Source organism: Neltuma alba, unplaced genomic scaffold (assembly GCF_004799145.2).
Source record: "Neltuma alba isolate B1F8T4 unplaced genomic scaffold, ASM479914v2 tig00011639_pilon, whole genome shotgun sequence".
Classification (NCBI taxonomy): Eukaryota; Viridiplantae; Streptophyta; class Magnoliopsida; order Fabales; family Fabaceae; genus Neltuma; species Neltuma alba.
The window spans coordinates 107,818-129,606 of NW_021636287.1; the positions used below are offsets into that span (position 1 = coordinate 107,818).

Consider the following 21,789-nt stretch of genomic DNA (forward strand, 5'->3'; position numbering starts at 1 on the left):
CTGGTGGAATTATTTCCATTCTCCGCAATCAACTAGAAAATATTTGCAATCTATAGAATACGACGGGTCTCTTTCTTCTCCGCTCTTGGGTTTCACTGCATCAAGAAAAATAGTACAGTCAGTTATAGTCCAACAATAGAATATCAAGTCATCATAAGCCATTTAGAGCAAGCGATAGAACGTGTTTTACATATGGCCTTTGCGCTTCACACCAACACTGCATCATCCTGTAAGCTCTATTCACACAGTTATTATCATACAGTTCTAAAAATGCTTTAAAATATCATCCTTCTTTGTCAAAGCTCAAAAGTAAAACATTTTTCATGCCAACGACTACAAGCGTAAAGTAATAGTGCATCTTGCAAATTAGAATGAAGGTGGGAAAAAACTAGAAAATACTACACAGTCAAGAGCATTAAAACACAAATCGGACTGCTGAGGTAGACGACGTAGCATTCTTATTTCATTTTACTTGATAACAGAAATGGGCGAGAGGCATGAACTAAGGCACTACTTACTTACCTAAAGAAATGAAACCCACAATCCAAATAGAAGCAGAGAAGGTCCAAACGTTCAGCCCCGACTATTCAAATCGCTTTGAATCAATGAAGACAACGATGACCACCAAAGAACTTAGGGTTCAGAAAGCTAAGAGGAAATCTTAAGAAAGCAGAAGCGTGATGAGAGAGAGAGAGAGCGCGAATGCGAAGGTGATTGAAAACAAATGAAGAGTTGGCTGTGATTAATTATGGAAATAGAAACCGCCTTAATTCCCAATTGGATTTGACCGTTGGAGAGATTTTTGAGCTCCGATAGAAGATGAAGTTCTTGGCGGTAACGTGCTCTTCTTGGAAGCTAAATGGCGCCATTTTGAATTGGACCGTTGAAGCTTCCGCGCCCCCGCCCCTTCTCTCCGGTTCTGAATTTACGGTTGATGCCCTCGTCAACCCCCCCCCCCCCAAAAAAAAAACTCCTCTTCAAATTAGCAGCATTATCATTTCCCCCTTAATTTTTACTTCACTATAATAAAAGTATGTTGAGTAAAAAAATTTATTTATTACTGATGTTAGTTGGCTCAAAATTAACTCTTTTCAAATAAATTTGAGGATACAAATTTTTTGAAAGATTTCATTTTCAAGTTACTTTTAGTTAAGCTTACACTTTTCAAATAACTCGAATGATCATATAATTATACCAATAAAAATATTTTTTATACATTGCTTATATAATTTAAACACTGGAAATAAGCTTTACTTATGTGAAAATATGTAGCTTGTTTGCCGAATTATTTATACTATTACCATTTTTAAATAGTTTAAGTTATTATAAAATTAATATTTAATAGCCTTTTTTTTACCAGCTATGTAATAGCCATATTAATGGCACTTTTTCCAACCATATTAATGGTAACCGATAGTTATTTTTATGATTTTTTTTTCCCAACTATTTATATCATTTTTTGACTGAAGTCATTTTTGAGTTTCAAAAATATATAAAATTGTTTGAAAAAATAACCAGTTAAATGAGACAATATTAAATGAGGGATATATTTTAAATGAACTTGAAAATGTCATTTGCTTTTCATAAACTTCATAAAAATTCAAAATTATTTAAACGTATGGTTGTGACCAATATATCACATTGAAATAAAAGCGTGACGTCAGAAATTAGTACTAAAAATTGAAAGAAACCAATGTTATTAGAAGAATATTATAATTACTTTTGAAACAGAGTGATGCGGAACTTGCTGAAAATGTTATTCACGCACTACGTCCGCTCTTAATTATAAACGCTAATTGACTAATTTAAAAAAATTAAAAAAATAAATTAAGTTATTTATTTATAATAAATAGATATTATCTTTTTTAAAATATCCTTACTAATCAAGTATTGGTTAAAACTCCTATTATTAGAAGAATTATATTAGAAAAAATACATAAATATTAGAAACAAAATAGATTATGGTTTTAAATCTAAAACCAAAATAAAAATTAAATAAAATCTTATATTAAGAACCGGAAACAGTATTATATTTAATTTTTCAATTGTGTTCTTTTTAAGGCATCAGAATGAAGATTTTAAAGTATAAGAATAAAATGCCAACTGCCTCTTGGCGGTGTGGCACCTAGCGTGTGCGTGTGTTGGTAATGTGCGGGCCCCTCATGTAACAAAAAAAAAAAGTATAAGAATAAAATATTACAAGAGGCAAAGCTAATTTTTCGATCAGTTCATGACTTTTGGCGAGTAACTTTTTGAAAATAAAATTTCGTATAATGTGCAATATTAAGAAATTTATCAATGACTTGTTATTTTGCATAGAGATCATTTAATAAGTTTATGAGAACAACGTAAATTCTTCCAACTAGATATGGAAGTTTAATCAGATTTCAGGGCAGCAACAAGGCACTAAATGTATGGCAAAGGAATCGTCTAGCATAAACATGAAAACAAATCGTAAACATACCAATCCCAGCTAAACAAGAGATTAGTGACCTAGAGAAAGAACAAAGAAAGGCAACAAAACTGTTGGAAATATGATTCTGAAAAAACCAAATTACACAAGTTCTTAGCATGCTTTGGCGCAAAATAGAACAACTTCCAATCAAATAGTACTTGAGATCCATCTGCAAAGACCTTATCTTTACTCGTCATCCTCATCGTCTTCAGCAGCATCAACTGCAGAGTTGAGAGCTTGCAAACGAGCGATCAACTTAGCCTTCCTCTCCTCGTACGTAAGTTTCTTCAGGTTGTACCTGCACAAGACACACAAGATTAGTCCTTAGCAACTCAACTCTGTTCAAATACTCTGAAACTACCAGACATATGTCGCGGAATCAATAACAGTCTGAATTCTCATATATTGACAAAAATAAATATTCATGATCCGTTCAGAAAGAAATAAGAAAAAATATATAATTTTCGCACATAAACATAATCTTTTGTTAAACCTGAATGAATAATGAATGCATAAATGCATCAGGAACCTACCTCTTATGTTCCTTTGGTTGCTCCTTCTCGGACTTCTTTGCTGTGGGGTCAGCACGAATGGCAGCATGAACCTTTTTGTACAGCTCCTCAAGTCCATCGGCCTCTAATCCTCGCTTGGCATATTCACTAAAGTGCGACTCGTATTTCTCTGGTTCATCTTCCCTCAAAGTCTGCGAAAGGTGATCACATTCACATGTGTTGTCATAGGTCATAATATTTCCCATGATAGACAGAAAATTTGGCAGCAAATAAGCTCTTATACCATACCTTCATATATGCAGCAACATGACCACCAAAGATATATCTGCGATGAACCTCAGGATCAAGCTCTTTCTTATCCTTGTTAAAACCAGCAAACCTTTTGTCGCTGTGAGGGATATCTAATCCCCCATCCAATGCTCCCTGTAATCATCAAATTTACTAAGCTCCACAACCATGAAAATATCAATTCAAATAACAGTCATGCGCGTTAATCCAAACTTCTTTTAGAAAAGCGGCACATAAAAACAAGCGGAACTAGAGCACCCTTAGTACAGCCAGAACTCAAACTCTGAGATTCAGAACAAAATCGAGCTGGAACCTAATTTTTAGGTCAAAATAGGAGGTAGAACCAAAGTGCAAATATTCAGTACCTTGAGGGCGCCAAAGACACGATTGCCAGTTGTAGTCTTAATAAGACCAACATCAAGTAGAGCACGGAAAGGCCTCCTGGTATCAGAAGGTTCGACAGAAAAGTCCTCTCCTGAAGCCTGACCAATAACAATGTCACTATCCTCATAAACACAAAAATATGAGACAGAAAGGAGAGTTTGCCTAAATACCTCTACGTTGCCCTCATACTCCTCTTCCATTTCAAGCATTTTAAGGACTCGACGAGCCAAGAGAAGACCAGTGCAATAAGCTGGTCGCATTCAAAAATATATGAATCACAAAGGTAATAAGCAGTAGGCAGAAGTCATGAAAAATTAAAATTACATCTAAAAAGTACCTGCAGCATAGTTTGTAAGACCTACTTCAAGACCATAGCGTGGCAACTCATGAGCATATGCAGCAGCAAGAACAATATCACCAGCAATACTAGCGGATGATATTTGTGCAATAATATCTTTGTTTGTCTAATAATGAGGTTAAGGTTAATAATCAAATAAACATTTCCAAGAGTTTCCCATAATGTTCAACTGCTTTGTTCAAGGTAGTACATCTGTTTAGAGGACCAATTCTTTTTTTCACAGCAAGGGCAATTAAATATTTTCAATTATTATACTCAGTTGCCAGTAAGACATGTTTTACTATGTAGAACAATATCAACAGCAACGGTAGATGTCATTTGAGGAACAATATTCTTGTTTGTCACATAATGAGGTTAATGTTCATACTCAGACAAAGGTGAGCAAATGAAAGAAAGTTTAAATGAAATTTCTAAAGCACTTTGCTTGAGGTTGTATGTCTGATAAGAACACTATTTCTTTTTCTTTTTTTTTTACAGCAAGAGCATCAACATATTTTCACATTTTTTTCACTCAGTTGTTAGCAAGTCAAATATTAAGAGTATTGAGTATAGACCAATGGAAGGATACAAATCGAACAACAAAGCGATATTTGGGAGTGTTGTACTTGTTCTTGTCCTGATTGATCAAGCGAATCCTAGCTCGGTAATCGGTTTTTCCCTCTGCAGATGTTTTTTATCAAAGAGAAAAATCATACAAGAGGAAACAAATTATCAACCGCATAAAAAAGCAAAACTAGGACCAAGATAATAATCGATAGTACCTCTTCTTCTCTTAAACTTAACTTGATATCTCTTGAAGTACGCCTTTGATTTTTGAGCCTTAACGTATGCCTTCGTTGGAGAAATGAAAATAAAGCAAACTTCAATTCAAAGCCATTAATAAACAATCTTAAACGTCTCGGCCTCAGACTAAAATCCAACAAAACTATAAAATTTAAACCACAAACAGAGGATCTGTAACATTGAAATCTGACAAATGGAAAAGCATAGAACTAAAGGTGCCAAGCATCACATGCAATTCACCGCAAAAGAATGAATCAGAAGTAGACGTTTGCTGCGTAAAACTGAGTCAATGCAGCCACTTTATAACGTTAGCAAAGGAAGGTTCCACTAAAATTTCTTTTTCGTTAGTTTGCTAAGGATGCTACAGGAATTGACAAAGAACCCAAAACTAGCAAAAATGAATACGTATATAATACAATAGACTCGGTTTTGCCACAAATTATCCACCAAAGAGTCCAACTACAGCCCAGAAATACACCCCAATCTCCTCCATAAAGAAGCCAGAATAACCAAAAATGTATGTACACAAACGAACCCATAAAACCAACACAAGATACCTATTCTCATTATTAACCACTAAATAGTCCCACTAATACCCAACAACACACTGCCATTTCCCCTATAAAGAAAACCATAGAAGTCCACATTTGCACAGAAACGACGGTAAAGAATGCAAATTCCTCCAGAACCAGCTACACAATCATGCAAACTCAGGGAGATACGTACCATCGATGATCTGCTCGAAAGATACAGAAGAGTGGAAGACGGCTTTCGAGGCCAAGAGAGTGCGTAGATTTGGCACAATCAGGTTTATAAGGGAGGCTCGAAGACTGTGAAAATGTCATCTATTTCGTCGTAGGGTTTCGGGAGAAGTTTAATGGGCTAGGTCTTACTAGCCCAATTCACACTCTGTGTCGGCCCACTATCAATGTCAAAAGGAAATTTTTTCCAACTACTAGAAAATATCAATATATCATCATCAAATATTATGAAGTTTGAATCTGAATTACCGTATAAATCATATCGATGTTATTATAAAACATTATTTCTGTAACAAGGTTCTTTTTCCTTAATTTAATATGGGGATCAAATCTAGTTATTATTTTTTCGGTAAAAAAATCTAGTTGTTATTTAAAAAGAAATAAGTTAGTACTATAGCTTTTTTTTTCGCGGGAATAACTGTTATTTTACAAAATTTCAATATTTTCTCACCTATTTTGGAATAATAAAAAATAAATATATAGATCTCATAAAAATCTTAGGGGGAATCCCAATTAAATCCAATTGAAATATCAAAATTCAAGTTAAGACCTGTACTTTTAACAAATCCCTAATTAAGTCAAGAAGTCTTATTAAAATTTTTTTAATGTTGTTAAAAAACTAAAATATCCCTTTAAATTAGCAAATTGGTAATTGTACCAATTAATTTATGACCTAGTTTCTTTTTTTTTTGTTTGAGATGCTGTCAGATGATGTATCAGCTTCATGCATTCCTGCAGCAGTATCCATATATTGTTAAAAGGCTAAAATGCATGTTTTTTTGTATAAATTTATATCAAGCAGTTCATATTATTTCATCTATCTCATCAAATCTTGAAAAAATTATTTAGATCTTCAGTACAAGTTCATATTAATTATTGGTATGAATTTTAGTAATGAGATTATAAGATATAACATGATAAGAACATTTATATGACAGATACAGCAAAGCAATTAAGAAAGAAATGAAAATTTTGATGCTAAAATCTATCAATACATTAAGATTCTGATTTTTTAACTGTAAGGAAAAAAAATTCTTCAAAAAATTATTAATTTAATGGAGTTGGAATGAGGCAACTAAAAGGTTCATGTTCCCATTATGGAAAAAAAAAGTCTATATTCCCATAAATTTCTCATCAATATATTAGAGTTAGTACAAAATGTTATATTACGCATTGTCGATTTTCTGATTTTAGTATTTTCAAATTTTCTTATGCAAGACTTTTGTTTTATAAATAAATACTATATAATGTCAAGTTTTCATGGATTAATTTTTTGCTTTCAAAATAATATTATTTTAAATTATAAAAGGACATTTTAGTCTTTTGATAATATTCAAAAATCTCTAATAAGGCCTCTTAGCCTAATTAAGAATTTGTTAAAAAATATAGGTCTTAATTTGAATTTTAATATTTTAAGAGGATTAAATTAGGATTTTCCCAAAATCTTAATTCAAATCATAAATATTAGCAAAAACTATTATTCACATTTTCAAAACTACATTAAATCAAACTATTATTCTAGATGCTAATAAACCATTGTCCAAACGTAATGCATGTCATTAATGATTTTTCAAACTTCATTGTTTCAAACATGACATGAGTGATAAAGATATAATGCATTTACATGCATCATAGGTTCTTAGAAAGAGAAGAGAAAAGATGGAAGGTACAGTGATATGCATGCAAAACAAAAACAAAAAAATCTGTACGATGGAAAGAGATAGATATGCAAGAACGATAAGCATTTACGCGACATGCTCTAAATATATACTTTTTGTTGATAATATATTTTTAACAATGAAAGCAAAAAATGTTAACTCTAAATTTGAAGAAAAGCTTGAGAGATTTTCACCTAAGTAAGAGTAAGACAAATTATATACTATCTCTATCTCTAGTTTTTAGTACTACCTCTGGTTCTAATTATAAGAGCCAGTTAACTAATTTGAGGAGATTAAGGAAGTAAGTTAAGTTAGTTATTTGTCCTAAATATGTGTTGTCTTTCCTAAAATATCCTTACTAATCAAGTACATTGACTAGAACTATCATTGTTAGAAGGACTACTTTGGAAAAAATGTATAATATGAGAGACAAAGTGGATTGGGATCTTATATTTAGGGCCAAAATTAAAATCAAATAGGGTCTTATATTAAGAACCAGAGGTAGTATAACAATTAGTTTGACATTTATTTTAATTTTAAATATGATGTTCTAATTCATTTGATCTCTCATTTTTATTTAGTTTTTTTCAAAGTAGTCATTATAATAGTTGTACATGTTAAATATTTCATCAAATAGTATTTCTAGCTAACACACATGATTAGCAAGAGTATTTTAGAAAAGACAACATTTATTTATTACAAATAACTAATTTAATTAATTTTTTTAATATACTCAAATTAGTGGACTAGTCTTTGTATAAGAGCCGAAAATAATATATAAAAAGCTTCCTAAAAGGTACGTCATTTATTTATTTATTTATTACCGCGATAAAAGTTACGTTAAAAGTAACTTAAAGGTTAAAATGTCACATCACAACATGTCACAAGTAACAAAGTTTAGATATTCGGAAGTTTTTAGGGTTAAGGTGCACTCAGCACCCTGAACTATTTATCCAGGTGCGTTCAGTGGCCTAAAGTAATTTAGGTGCATCCAGTATCCTAAACTAATTAAAATGGTGCGTCCATATCCCAAGCTAACAGAAATGTTATGTTTAACTGTTACTTTCCTGACTCAACTTAAAGTTGACCCTAGATATTCTAAATGGGAGACATATGGACATTTGATATGTATTATTCTTATTCAAAATTGAATTTATTTCCTTCCTCTTCTTCTAAATAAATTGACTTTTGAGTAAGAATAATACACATCAGGTGCCCATGTGTCTACCATGTAGAATATCTGGGGTCAACTTTAAGCTGAATCAGGAAAGTAACAGTTAAACATAACATTTCTGTTAGCCTGGGATATGGACGCACCATTTTAATTAGTTTAGAACATTGGATGCACCTAAAATTACTTTAGACCACTGGACGCACCTTGGTAAATAGTTCGGGATGCTGGGCGCACCTTAACCCAAGTTTTTATACAAAATGACAGTAGAATTGATGGAAACGTTACGTATAGAACAAGCTAAATGATTCAAATGGAGAAAAATTGTATGAATGATTTGTAATGGGAAAGAACCTAATAAATTTAAAGAGAAGTTTTGTTAGATTGCTGCGTGACCTATAATGCTACATGGCAACACATGTTAAGAACAATAATAACATAAGATCAAGATTATGGAGATTACTAATTTAATACTACTTCCGGTTTTAATTATAAAACCTTGTTTGTCTGTAGACTATAAATAAAATCTTATAAATAGGATCGGAGGTAGTATGTTGAAATGAATACAAGAAAATTAAAAAAAAACATAAGATTCATTATCAACATTTATCAATAAAGAAGAGTTGGCATGACATCTATTAAAAGAGGAGTAATAAAAAAAAAATGTTTTACATTGGTTTGAACATACAAAGAACAAGGGTGATTAGTGGTATTAGTGAAAAGAGTGGGATAAACAATTGAGTTTTGTGAAGATAAATCATTTGTTAGACATAACATTTTGTCGAACCATATATCAAAATATATGACTATTGATAGAGTATAATAATATCATGCAACTAATATAGTTGACCATTCCTACTGAAATAACACTGCTTGTTGTTATAGAAGATATAAGAATATTTTTAAAAGATTGAATGAATTTTATTTTTTAAATATGAAATCTAATATTAATGTTAGATTCAAGCGTTGTGAGTCACACACATGGAGGAGCCCTCTTAATGTCGCTTCTTTCCTTAATAAATTTTAAACTTATGATTTGGTTTAACATATATGAAGCCGCCTCCGCTAGACAAGAAAACATGACCTCAACAGAGAATGTACACCTTCATAGCTTTACCTATCTATGCAAAGATATGCTGGAAGGACTTGCGAAAATGCTTATGTATGATTTTACAAGAATTATACTATCTCCAGTCCTTAATATAAGACCTTATTTGATTTTTATTTTAGTCCTAAATATAATATCTTAGTCAAATTTGTCTATCATGTTTATACATTCTTTTCCAATATAATCCTTCTAGTAATAGTAATTCTAACTAATACACTTGATCAATAAGGATATTTTAAAAAACACAACACTTATTTATTACAAATAACTAACTTAACTTATTTTTTTAATCTCATCAAATTAGTTAACTAGCTCTTATAATTAAAACAAGAGGTAGTACATGATCTAAGATGAAGGACCTATCACCAAAAAATAAAGGACTAGGCATAAATTCATATACCCTATATCAATGAGTATATCACAGTCACAATGAACAAAAAAGGAACATTTTTAATACCCAATTAAGTACATAATCCGAAAAACACCCACAAGAGTCTGAGACATTTTTGTGTAAATATCTTTCCAAACAAAATAATGTTAAAACATAATTGTATTTGCAAATCGTTATCTTGAAAGCTTAAGAATTTAATCGGTATTCCCAGTTAGGGTTGATACTCATTATCTCTACTTCCTTTATCTGAACATCAGCTCTATAACACTTAAATACCTCTACTGCTGCAGCTGATAGGCGAACACAGCCATTCATATAAAGAATTGATAGACTCTTGCACCCATTCTGTATAGATCGCAACCCAAGATCACAAAGATTGCGACATCGGTTAACGTGTAGTCTCTCCAGATTCTGACAATTTAATCCGATCGCTTGCCAGCCGCATAGCTTGACCTCATGACACAAGGCTAAGTTCCATTCCTGAAGTAATGGACATCCCTTGGTGATCGCAACAATCGATGCATCACAAACAGATCTGCACATCCGAAAGTCGAGGAATTTGAGGTTTGAGGAAAATCCTATTCCTGCTGTGGGATCTCCAAAAGGAGACCAACATAAACAGGAAACATTTAAATACTCTAGTCCACCACCACTAACAATTCCCTTTATCCCATCTGGGATAAGCTTACAAGAATCAGCTTCCAGATAAGCTAGAGTTTCTGAGCACCCTTCAAAGCCCACACCAGCAATACCATCACAGTTTGATATCTTAACTACCTGAAGTTGGCGGCAGTTCCGCGTGAGAGCTTTTACTCCTTTGTCAGATATTTGTGAACAATATGACAGGTTCACATGTTTGAAGGACAAGCAACCGTTAGCTAAAGTCTCCAATCCATTATCAGTAATTTTGAGGCAACGATAGAGACTAATTGCCTTCAATAAGGGGCAACCAGAAGCAATCAAGGATAGACCATAGTCAGTAACATTGGAACAACAATCCAGATGAAGATTCTGTAAATTTGAACCATAGCTTTGCACGTAGGTCAATCCTGAATCAGTTATGTCTGTACAACCAGATAAATATAATGATTCTAAATGTTGAAAGCGGCTTAGCAACCGATGGAGATGGAATGCTTCAACACAAAAAGGCTTCATAGATAATGAGGGAGGACCAAATATGGTGAATGAACATTGAAACTGCAAGGATCGACGGTTCAAATTTTGAATCTGGAGCCACCGCCGGCAAGTCAGGCCAAATGATTGACGATCGATGCTACTATTTAAACAATGAAAAATAAAGGCAAGGCAATCATCTGGGAGGTGCATGATTGATGTAAAACCTTCCATGCCAACCCCTCTAAGATTCCTCTGAATAAGGCTGTAATGATCGAATCTTTACAGTAAATTTCCTATGAGAACTAGATGAACTGGCTGAGTTAAATCCACAAAGTACCGGTGAGTCTGCATATCCGTAGCCAATAAGAACCCCACATTTGCGGCAAAGCAGTTTAGTTCTTGAATGATGACCACAAAAAGAGATAGGAAAACAATTTATTTTATCAACCTGTGTGAACCGGCTGAGATCAACTGAATCAAATGAGATTGATCCTTTCTTTATGGACTTTTTATATTCAGAACCTATGTCAGATGTGATTCGATTTGAGGATGTCAAGTTCAGAGGATATCCACAAGAGCCACAACTGCACAGTGGACGACCAAATATCAGGATAAGGATGATATGAATCATAGAATAAAACCCCCAGAGAAAAGAAAAAACTTGGGCACTTGTGCCTCATATGCTTAACATATTTTTTTGAACCAAATTTGTGACGTATTTTTTACCTATGATAGCCTGTAACTAGTTCTTGCTATTAACATTTTAAATTTTTTAAAAATTTAAAATTCTAGAAAAGCATGTTAAGTATATAAGGTTAAACCGTTTTATTTTCTCCCAAAAAAGGTATCCTACAAAAAATAAAAATAAATGGTAGAAATATTATTTCAAAAGGGTAAAAATAGCAGCATTCTGAATTTCATCCGCGCACAATACTTGGATAACACAGATTCTTTCCTTACATTTTATACAAATTCGAATTCTAAATTTGCAGAACAGAATGCAGGACAGTTCAATAATGGTTAAACTGGACAAGAAAATTTATCTTGAGTTAATTAGGAGAGGGTAAAGAATAAAAGGCCAAACCAAGACCCTGACCCCCAGCAACTATAAAAGCATGCCAAAAACAGGGGGAAACAAGAGAAAACAGATCAGCGCCATTACTGTTTCTTCTTTTAGCATGGGTCCACTTTATCTAAATACATTTTTTTTTTCATGCAGAAGACAGTAAGGAGAAGACCGTAAGGTCATGTTTGGTGAGACCACCCTCAGGTAGAAAAATGATGAGGGAATGAGGACGTAAATGGAAATCTTCCTCATAAATCTAATAGAAAAAGTAACAAAAAAGAACAAGCACTGTTGTGTAATAATAACATTAATAGAATAGACATTGTAAAAATTATTTAGGACTTACTTTTCATTCTTGGCATTATCCTTCCCTCTCCATTTGGGTACCAAACATTTCCTAAATTCGTATAATAATAGCAAGAAACATTCACAACCAATTATATACACTGAAAACTAGATATGTAACCTTTTCTCCGCAGCTTCACTTGCCCTAAAGCCAACTTTGTATACTTCTTCCACCACACTCTAGAAAAGCCAGGTGAAAGGTAGGAAAGGATTTAACGAAAATTAAAAGCTTCTTAAACACCCCCACCCTCCAAAGATGAAACTCACTGGCCATGCTTGCTTAGCTCTTCTCAGTAGCTTTACTCTCAATCGTGATATGAAACCAATCTAATATTCACATCTAATAGACTCAAACAATATTCACCAGCTTGGTCACAGCCTATCCAAATGCTCTTCTAAAACGTTTATTTTCCTAGTAACTGCTTTGACCCTAGTCTTCAATCTATGTGGCAAAAACTAATAACATATGATTCTCTATATTTTCTATACCTTTGCAGTCAGATAATTTGGGAAATCCTCATGAAATAATCACATAAAATGAATGATATGGTTAAATCCGTGTTCCTAACACAACTACAGCTTTCTGTTTCAGCCTTTACAAAATAAATTAACAGACATTCAAGATGATATAAACTTAAAAAGAAAGAAGGAAGGAAGGAAGGAAGGAAAGGAAAAAGGAAACAAAAGAGCCAATATTTCTCTTGATCACATCAACTAAAGGAGCATAGTAACCCAGGGGAACAAAAGACGACCATTTAACCCCACAACGGATTATTTTCTTCGTTTATGATTTTATCAGACAATAAGCAGATCAAACTAATCGAATCAAACCATGCTCAAGTTACCCGTATCCTTTCATCTTTTTAAATAACAGTTGTTGATGTAGTTAGCAGAAAGAATAGAAAAAACAGTGATTATGTGGCTATTTAAATACTGAAGACTTAAGTCACGTTACTAAGATATAAAAAACAGGCATGCAGAAGAAGCATACAGTAAGATGTAGGAACAATAGCTTATATGGCTTTGTATGATACCATGATATCTATGCCTTGTCCCTTGCTAAAGCTGCAAACTGATGCATGAGCTTCATTAAATATTACGCCCATGTAGTAGGGCATAATTGCACCTACAGCAAGAAGACATTGGCCCAAAAACTTTTATTCCACATATCCACAGTACACCAAGCAGTTAAAATTTCTTTAACAAAGCCATATAATGCCACTTAATAGGTCGTCTTCTTTTTTTTTTTTTGGGCAGAAAATTGCCATAATCTCTGAGTGTATATTTATATCTGAATGGTTGATTTGTACCACCAAAATGACTATGAAACTTTCCAGTGACCTTCAATTCTACAAATTATTTAACTTCTCAGTTTCAAGATAAATTGTAAATAGATTAAATCATTGTCAAGAATCATGAAGTTCACATTGAATTGAATGTTGATTGTCCTAAAATTATATTCAGGTTTTCATCTTTAGCACCTAGCTTTTTTGTGCGACTCTGATAGTGACAAGTCTTACCAAGTTTTGCATGTCGAATTATCAGCATTTCCAGCAAAATCATATAGTAATTGAGACAATAAATTATAAGCCATTACAACAAATCATTAAGATGCTAATCTCGTCTCCTTCTTCAGTATTTTCATCTTATTTTCTTGGTTTTCTTGACAAAGCACCCTTTCAACCAAATCCAATCACCCTAAATGTTTATGCCCTGCTACTTCCACTAAAACACTTTAAGTTAAATTGAATGTTTCCATTTTCCAACTTCCAAACCTTCAAAATCCATAAGAACCCAAACCCCACCAAGGGTCAACCATAGGAAGACGTCCACATCAGAAGAGACCAGAAGCACAAACATGAATCACCAGCATCATTAAACATAAAAGGAAAAACAAAAAATAAATCTGCTTCATGTCCCTATGATACGCAGATGAATATGAGTAAAGTAACAATGACGTAGGTGTAAAGTAGCTCTCACGTGCTTGGGTGGCACTAAAGCCACTGTCATGTTTGTAGAAGGCTTCAAGGGAGGCATTGAATAATAGCTCAGGCCATTTGAAAGTATCTTGGAAACTGTCTGATGAGCTTTTGCCTAAACTAAAGAGCATGACATGTATTCAATGACTAAACCAAGATAAGTTAACTAGGTAGAAGTATCACTAGGAGAGATGAGAATAAGACAATAATTTAATATGTTTATGAAGCAAAAACATGAAATACAATACACAATATGGATAGGTAGGCATTCTAAGAATCTTACACTATTATCCTCCTAAAGACATTTACCAAATAAAAATGTATTAACCAAAATTATTCATGTATAGCAGAAAATATAGGAAAGAATTTTCCATGTCTTATCAAGCTGAGGTTCTTAGTCTCTCTTTCTACTTTGTTTTTTTTGGGATAATTTTCCTTCTTCTTAGGTACAATTATGTCCAACTCTTGTTCAGTGCAAGTTCAACACATGGTCAGTAGGTGCTCAAGATGTGCTGGACAACTATCAACAATGTGTTGCGAAGACAGTAGTGTTGGGAATAGCTGGGTAACTTAATAAGCTGACAGAGTGGTCAACGAAAATCAGCGTTCATTTTGAAAAGCAAACAGTCCAATCAGGTGATGAAAATATCCAGTCAGCTAGGTAAAATAGCTACAACGGGATGTCAATTCTGTGAATAAGCAGTCAACCAGGTACATGGAACCAGTTGAGCAGATGCCATAACTGGTCAATAGGGTACCTGGCGAGTGTATGTGTCAAAAAGTGACTAATAATTTCAAATTTCAAAGCGATTTCTTGGTCTTGGTGGCTTTAGTTCCAGAGTCATGTCCTTTTAAGGAAACATCATGGTGACTCATTATATGGACAGACACATAACATTCAAAATAAAATTTAAATGAGAGGTGTTGGCTCGACATTCAATATAAAGGATTGGCTCGCCATACGACTCTGATTTTCTCTGATCCATGATTTTATTCTAGAAGGAGTGAGATCCATGACTTGCCAAGTATTCTCTCCCAAATGCGTTGGATAACTTCCAGAAGTTTATCATCAAATAAATGGCATTAGGTATGATTTGAAATGTCAACCCCAGGGTAATGCATAAATTATTTACCTTGGCCATAATAACACGTTCACAAATCAGTCAATGCATATACAAATATCTACATTACAATTTTTGACAAATATACAAATAAATTGCTACCAGGAATCAAACCCCATAAAAATTCCACAAATTCTACACCCCATTGAAGGATAATTGCTTAACAAAAGGCTGAAAATTCACCAGCTTTACCCGATAACAAGCTGCTTCGGGTAAAACCTATGAGCCAGATCAAAAACGGGAAGAAATAGAAAACGAGAATTACCTGTACGAGACGTCAGCTGGTGACATCCTCCCTTATTATGATAGTGATCAGGACATGCCATCATGGTCCATCGAGTTCGCGATTAGGTGCAGCAAATTGCCAGGGGAAAAAGACCTCCAAGTGGGAAAAAAACAAACACAGAAATCAGAGTAGACTCCGAGACGATGAGACTCCGAGATGAGAGATGGTGATTATTCGATGCCCCTCACTCCCTTCTCTTAGTGTCTCTCTTCTTCCTTCTTCGATGCTTCTTACGCAGATTGGAGATTTATAAACCAATCAAACCAGCTGATTTGGTTTTCCATGAACTCCTTGATTTGGTCCTTTAATGAGAAAAATACTAAACAACATCTGTCGTAACTATTCCCGTTTGACCATATGCCGAATCTGTCAGAGACAAACTTTTCCTTTCCCTATCTGCCGTAGACATCATTAATTATTTGACTGGGTGGGTGTTTGAGAAAATAAATCACTTAAGATTTTCAAAATTTTATTTATATACAAATTTAGTTTGGAATTTTATTTAAGAAAAACTAATATTTCTATCTTTAAATTTTGTCTCATTTGATACTCAACACTTAAATTTTAATGTAATACAACTCAATTTGTATAGTTTTGATTCGATTATAATTCAGTCCTTAAATTTTAACTCATTATATTTAAAATTTTAATCATTCAAAGCTTTAATCCTTATATTTTAAAAGATTAAATTATATAGTTAATTAAATTCTGGGGAGCAAAAAAGTTTTAAATGGTTAAAACTATAATAACTGAGTTATAGTGAGGTAGAATTCTAAGAATAAATTAGATTGGGCCATAATTATAGAGATTAAAAAAATTAATTTTTTATTTTATTTAACAATTAAGTATATAATTTATCCATAAATTATATAAAAATTTAAAATATTTAATAGTGAATTTAATAGTTAAAAAATATTTATATATAATCTAGGAAAAATTAATATCGCGGTACTTATTATAAGGAATGCCATATTGTTTTTTCTTATAATTTATTAATTTATATAATTTTATTTATCCCATTGATTTTGATTATTTGAAATTGTAACATAACAGAATCCAGCATCACATGCTAAGGAACTATAAATTTGATTCCAGGTCAAAAAGCAAATGTTTCCAAGAAGAATGCAATGACTTGGATTGCTACAAAAAGCTGAGTATCCCTTGCTTCCATATGTGAGTAGTATCATTTTTTCACATCAGAATTCTACTTTTTTTTTTTGTTGGCTTGTCATCTTTTAGGTTATTTAGGAAGTGTTTGGATAAAAATAAAATTATGATTTTAAAAATACTTTTACGGTATACGAAATAAATATGTAGAAGAGTTTATCTCGAGTTATGAAAAAAATGTTTTTTAAAAAACACTTCTTGAACAATCCAAACACCCCCTAGGGTCTATATGGTCATTTTAGGTGATTTGAAAATAGTTTTGGCACTTACTTTGTAGGGGTGTTTAGGTAGAAAATAAATCATGATTTTAAAAGTGTTTTTACAGTTTACGAAGTAAATATGTGAAGAAATTTACTTCGTTTTGTGAAAAAATGCTTTTTAAAAGTACTTTTTAAGGTTACCAAACATCTCCGTAGTAGTATATGGTCATCTCATCCTCTACTAGTATTTATATCTTATTTTGCACTATTAAGATTCGAGTTGTGTCATTTTAAATTTTTTTTCCCCCATTTCACTGCTCATGTTGTTATATATTGTTGTTTTTGGTTGGGCTCCTATTTTTATATGAATTTATCATGCAAAGTGATTAAATAGTTTACTTGCTTAATATAATAATGTATTTAATTTTTATTTTGATCATAAACAAAAGACCTCAATCTACTTTATTTCTTATATATATATTTTTTTAAAGTAGTTACTGTAACAATGATAGTTGTAACCAATACACCTGATTAGCAAAGATATTTTAGGGAAGACAACACCTGTTTATTACAAATAACTAAACTAATTTTTTTAATCTATTCAAATTAATCAACTAGTTCTTATATTAAAAATTGGAGGTAGTATACTTTTACATAGTTTTTTGCAAAATTGTCTTTTTATTGGAGAAACAAAGAATGCAATGACCAGAAAATTTATCTACAGCTGGGTTCAGAGGGAGAAAGTTCCATGATGTGGTGATAAATTCTATTTTCATTACATCAAACTTGACAAAATAACGATTGTTTAATTAGGCGTAAATTCCCATGTTTAAACAGAAAAGGGAGTGACATTCACCGATTTGTGGGCTCCCGATAAAAGATCAATTATCCATCAAAAGTCAAAACCTTGGTTTTGACATGCGCGCGCTACACCCATATTTTGATTAAATTAAAAATTAATTAGGAAACTATAGACAAAATCCAATTTCTTTATTATAAAAAGTCAACTTGATTTAAACCCAAATAAAAAGATTACAACTGGTCAATTTGGGCAAAACTCAAATAAATTAATGAAGTAACATGGTAGAAATAAGAAAGCAAAATATTCTAACAATAGAGACAAATGAAAGAGCTAGCGAAATGAGAAAAAAAGAAAAGAAACAAACAACATCACAAAAGATAAAACAGGTTTGGATCTCATTGTAGTTCCCAGTTCTTGCCGACAGATGTGAGACAAGCCACGGCTTAAGGCTATGTTTGGATTGTTATCAGAGAAGCCAAAAGCATCTAGGAAAGGGTGTAACTGAGGTTACTGGCTTATTTGAGTAAAAATGATTGTTTGGATGTGCTGCTTTTTGAATTGACTTATAAGCAAAAGTTTCTTATTTTTGAACACTGCCTAGAGGAGCTTCTCCACCATTTCAAAATGCAATTTAGCGTTAAATAAGCATTAATGGGTATTCAATTTCTCTCACCTAGCATTTCCACCCAACCCTCTTCAAAGCAGATCTTTCCTTCAGAACACCTCGATCGAGCAACAAACAGGGAGGTTCCTCTTGCTCTGCATTCGGCCTTCTACCTCCGTCACTCTTGGCACTCTCTCCATCCGTCTCTCTCGCCGGCTTCTCCGTCCATCGCTGTCGCTTGCGTCTCCATTCGTCGCTCTCTCCGGCATCTCCATCCAAAAGTGTCTAGGAAAGGGTGTAACTGAGGTTACTGGCTTATTTGAGTAAAAATGATTGTTTGGATGTGCTGCTTTTTGAACTGACTTATAAGCAAAAGTTGCTTATTTTTGAACACTGCCTAGAGGAGCTTCTCCACCGTTTCAAAATGCAATTTACCGTTAAATAAGCATTAATGGGTATTCAATTTCTCTCACCTATCGTTTCCACCCAACCCTCTTTAAAGCAAATCTTTCCTTAGAACACCTCGATCGAGCAACAAACAGGGAGGCTCCTCTTGCTCTGCATTCGGCCTTCTACCTCCGTCACTCTCGGCACTCTCTCCGTTCGTCTCTCTCGCCGACTTCTCCGTCCATCGCTGTCACTTGCATCTCCGTCTGTCGCTCTCTCCGGCATCTCCATCCATGGGTCTCAGCAGTTGTTCTCCCTCCATCACTGTCGTGACAGATCTGTGTCATTTTCCTTACCATCACCGACATGTGTGTGCAAAGAATCGCCGCTGTCTTCCTCCGCCACTCAGGGTACCATGGTTGCTTTTCTTTTCTTTTCCCTGTTCGACTTTCAGATCCTCCGTTCTCCTTGTCGGTGCTGACCGTGGCTGAAGGAGGCGGGGGTTTTTTTTTCCCTTTCTCCTCTGGTTGTAGCTGCTGTTGTGTGTGTAAAGAATCATCTTCTGTGTTTTTTCCCCCTTCTCCTGCAGACGTTCTATTTTTACTGAAGCATATGATAGTTTGGCATTAATTTTGTTAGATATTATGCTTTAATGCTTAATTTTGTTTGAGATTGAAGAAGTTAATGTTTGGTTGGATTTTTTGGGTTAAAGGAAAAGAGTATTTTTGGTGCTATGGGTATATGTATCATGATTGAGAATGGGTGGCTGTTGGCGGCCACATCGTTTCCTTCGAGAGCTTCTTTGATCTCATTGGCAAGTGCTGGTGTGCCCTTGTCGAAGTCCGTTGCCACGCCAATCATTTCTCTTCCACGTATGGATGCTTAGCAATATGCACCTTTCCTTAGAGTTGCATCATACCACCTCTGATCCTAAATATCAGGGTTAGTTGACTAATTTAAGAAAATTAAAGATTAAATTAGTTATTTGTAATAAATAAGTATTGTCTTTCCTAAGATATCCTTACTAATTAAATGTATTGACCATAACTACTATTATTAGAAGAACTACTTTAAAAAAATACATAAATACTCCTCCGGTCCTAATTATAAGACCCAATTGACTTATTTGAGGAGATTAAGGAAGTAAGTTAAGTTGGTTATTTATAATAAATAAGTGTTGTCATTCCTAAAATATCCTTGCTAATTAAGTATATTGACTAAAACTATCATTATTAGAAGGATTATCTTGGAAAAAAATGCATAAATATAAGAGACAAAATGGATTGGGTCTTATAATTAGGACCAAATAAAAAGTCAAATTGGGTCTTATAATAAGGACCGGAGGAGTATGATAAACAAAGTGGATTGGGGTTTTATATTTAAAACAAAAATAAAAATCAAATGAGATTTTATATTAAAAACTGGTAGTACAAAGGAACTGGCATGCTTGCTTCCAAGACGTAAGGCCACTCTAAGGTGTTAAGTCAACCCATTATCTCACGAGGGCTACACCCTTTGAGGTGTTAAAAGGTCCTCTAGTACAAAACATCATAGATACGCACCCACGACAAAAATAAACACGAAATCTTAAGAGAATTAGTGATAAATCATGACAACATACAAAATGGCTATGTGCAACCATTAATACTATTGAGCCATGAACGGACGTGCCAAGAAAGATGAGAAACACCATAAATGTCTTAAGCAATTGAAGAGAAGGGCAACTCCAGTCTTCAAACCATGTCAATAAAATCCATATTTTGATTAAAGTTAATTATGAGTTTTTTTTTCCTATTTCATTTAATAATGAAAGTGCCATCAAATCCTAGGAGAGGCATCACCATAGTATAATGAAGCTGGGAGATTCTACCTATTGGGCTAGAAAGAAAGGGTTTGCTTGTCATGTTCCTGTGTCCCTAGGGACAGATTGTAGTGGATGATCAAGTGCTAGGTACTCTGTCTTTAGATCGTAGGTGAGTCTAACTCTTTTTCTAAAATTTAGCTTTTGCCACCAAAAAAAAGAAAAAAGAAAGTGCCATCAAACTTGTCCTGCATTTCATGAATCAAAGTCATTTTTTAGGCTTATTTGGATTCGCTTTTGCAATTCTAAAGAACTCTTAAATGTTAGTTTAAAAGCCTAAAATCTAACTTGAGTTTCAAAATTATGTCTGGATTTGCATAGGAGTCAAATGAATTTTTTTCCCTAGAGTCATGTGAGACCTAAAGCCACATTTTGAAGTTACAAAAACTGAATGATGTAATAAATTATATTACACTAGATAACTTTTATTTTAATGAGTATATTTAAATTGGTATTTGAAAGCCTCAAATTTTAATTCACTCCCTAAAAAAGTTAGTCCGAGAAAAAAATGAATGTTGGGATTGACAATAAAGCAGCCACGTTAAACTAACTTTTTTCTTTTGAATAAAAGCTTATTTAAACCCAAATTAATATTACACTAATTCATTTACTTTAAATTCAGTTCATAAAGCTAAAAAAATCACAACTTTTACACGTCTTTGCCGCGTATCCTGGTGCCTGCGGTCGGGTGCTGAGGCGATTCTCCCGTTGGCGGGAAAATAGATCGAGACCCCACAGCCCCTTCGGTTGTCTTTTAGGCTGTTTTCCACAGCGTCTCTCCTGGGCAATGAAACGACGGCATTTCACTAAAACTAGGATAACCCAATCCGTTGATTCCTGGGGAAGATGACGGTATAGATTACGTGTTGCATTGTTTAATCGCCGCCCTCCGTTGAAGCATGAGGAACGGTGACAAATTGTTCTTAATTAAAGCCCCCGATTTTCCCTCCTTTTCCTCCCGCTTGCTCCCACTCGCCTGCCGATCC

At 33.6% G+C, this 21,789-nt stretch overlaps 3 protein-coding genes across 5 annotated transcripts; all 3 read right to left on the reverse strand.

The window, feature by feature from the left end:
- Window positions 1-2,294: 2,294 nt before the first annotated feature.
- On the reverse strand, window positions 2,295-21,193 carry LOC114715989 (60S ribosomal protein L5-like). 2 transcript variants are annotated; one of them, XM_028900906.1, is made up of 10 exons: window positions 21,186-21,193; window positions 5,507-5,548; window positions 4,759-4,828; window positions 4,566-4,657; window positions 3,977-4,103; window positions 3,810-3,889; window positions 3,621-3,737; window positions 3,256-3,390; window positions 2,989-3,158; window positions 2,295-2,753 (listed from the first exon to the last, which is right to left on the reverse strand). In XM_028900906.1, the coding sequence occupies exons 2-10, from the start codon at window positions 5,507-5,509 to the stop codon at window positions 2,642-2,644; spliced, it is 906 nt and encodes a 301-aa protein (XP_028756739.1). In that variant the 5' UTR covers window positions 5,510-5,548; window positions 21,186-21,193; the 3' UTR covers window positions 2,295-2,641. The 2 variants fall into 2 exon arrangements, with proteins under 2 accessions (XP_028756739.1, XP_028756738.1); XM_028900905.1 differs by lacking the exon at window positions 21,186-21,193 and having other exon boundaries at window positions 5,507-5,575.
- LOC114715988 (F-box/LRR-repeat protein 12-like) lies at window positions 9,909-11,313 on the reverse strand. The gene has a single exon (XM_028900904.1). The coding sequence runs from the start codon at window positions 11,214-11,216 to the stop codon at window positions 10,056-10,058; it is 1,161 nt and encodes a 386-aa protein (XP_028756737.1). The 5' UTR covers window positions 11,217-11,313; the 3' UTR covers window positions 9,909-10,055.
- On the reverse strand, window positions 11,315-16,123 carry LOC114715991 (uncharacterized). Of its 2 annotated transcripts, none has more exons than XM_028900907.1 (4): window positions 15,762-16,123; window positions 14,377-14,490; window positions 13,431-13,522; window positions 11,315-11,569 (listed from the first exon to the last, which is right to left on the reverse strand). In XM_028900907.1, exons 1-4 carry the CDS (start codon window positions 15,823-15,825, stop codon window positions 11,513-11,515), a joined length of 327 nt encoding a protein of 108 aa, XP_028756740.1. In that variant the 5' UTR covers window positions 15,826-16,123; the 3' UTR covers window positions 11,315-11,512. The 2 variants fall into 2 exon arrangements, with proteins under 2 accessions (XP_028756740.1, XP_028756741.1); XM_028900908.1 differs by having other exon boundaries at window positions 14,377-14,495.
- Window positions 21,194-21,789: the final 596 nt, after the last annotated feature.

What these genes read in the sequence shown, in the direction of transcription:
- LOC114715988 (XM_028900904.1), bottom strand. Translation starts at nt 11,216, where the DNA reads ATGGAAGGTTTTACATCAATCATGCACCTCCCAGATGATTGCCTTGCC.
- LOC114715991 (XM_028900907.1), bottom strand. Translation starts at nt 15,825, where the DNA reads ATGATGGCATGTCCTGATCACTATCATAATAAGGGAGGATGTCACCAG. An exon ending in CCAGCTGACGTCTCGTACAG is followed by an intron (nt 14,491 to 15,761) that starts GTAATTCTCGTT and finishes TCTTTAGTTTAG; the next exon opens with GCAAAAGCTCATCAGACAGT. An exon ending in CTTTAGTGCCACCCAAGCAC is followed by an intron (nt 13,523 to 14,376) that starts GTGAGAGCTACT and finishes TTCTTGCTGTAG; the next exon opens with GTGCAATTATGCCCTACTAC.
- LOC114715989 (XM_028900906.1), bottom strand. An exon ending in GTGTCTTTGGCGCCCTCAAG is followed by an intron (nt 3,391 to 3,620) that starts GTACTGAATATT and finishes TGATGATTACAG; the next exon opens with GGAGCATTGGATGGGGGATT. An exon ending in CAACCAAAGGAACATAAGAG is followed by an intron (nt 2,754 to 2,988) that starts GTAGGTTCCTGA and finishes TGTCTTGTGCAG; the next exon opens with GTACAACCTGAAGAAACTTA.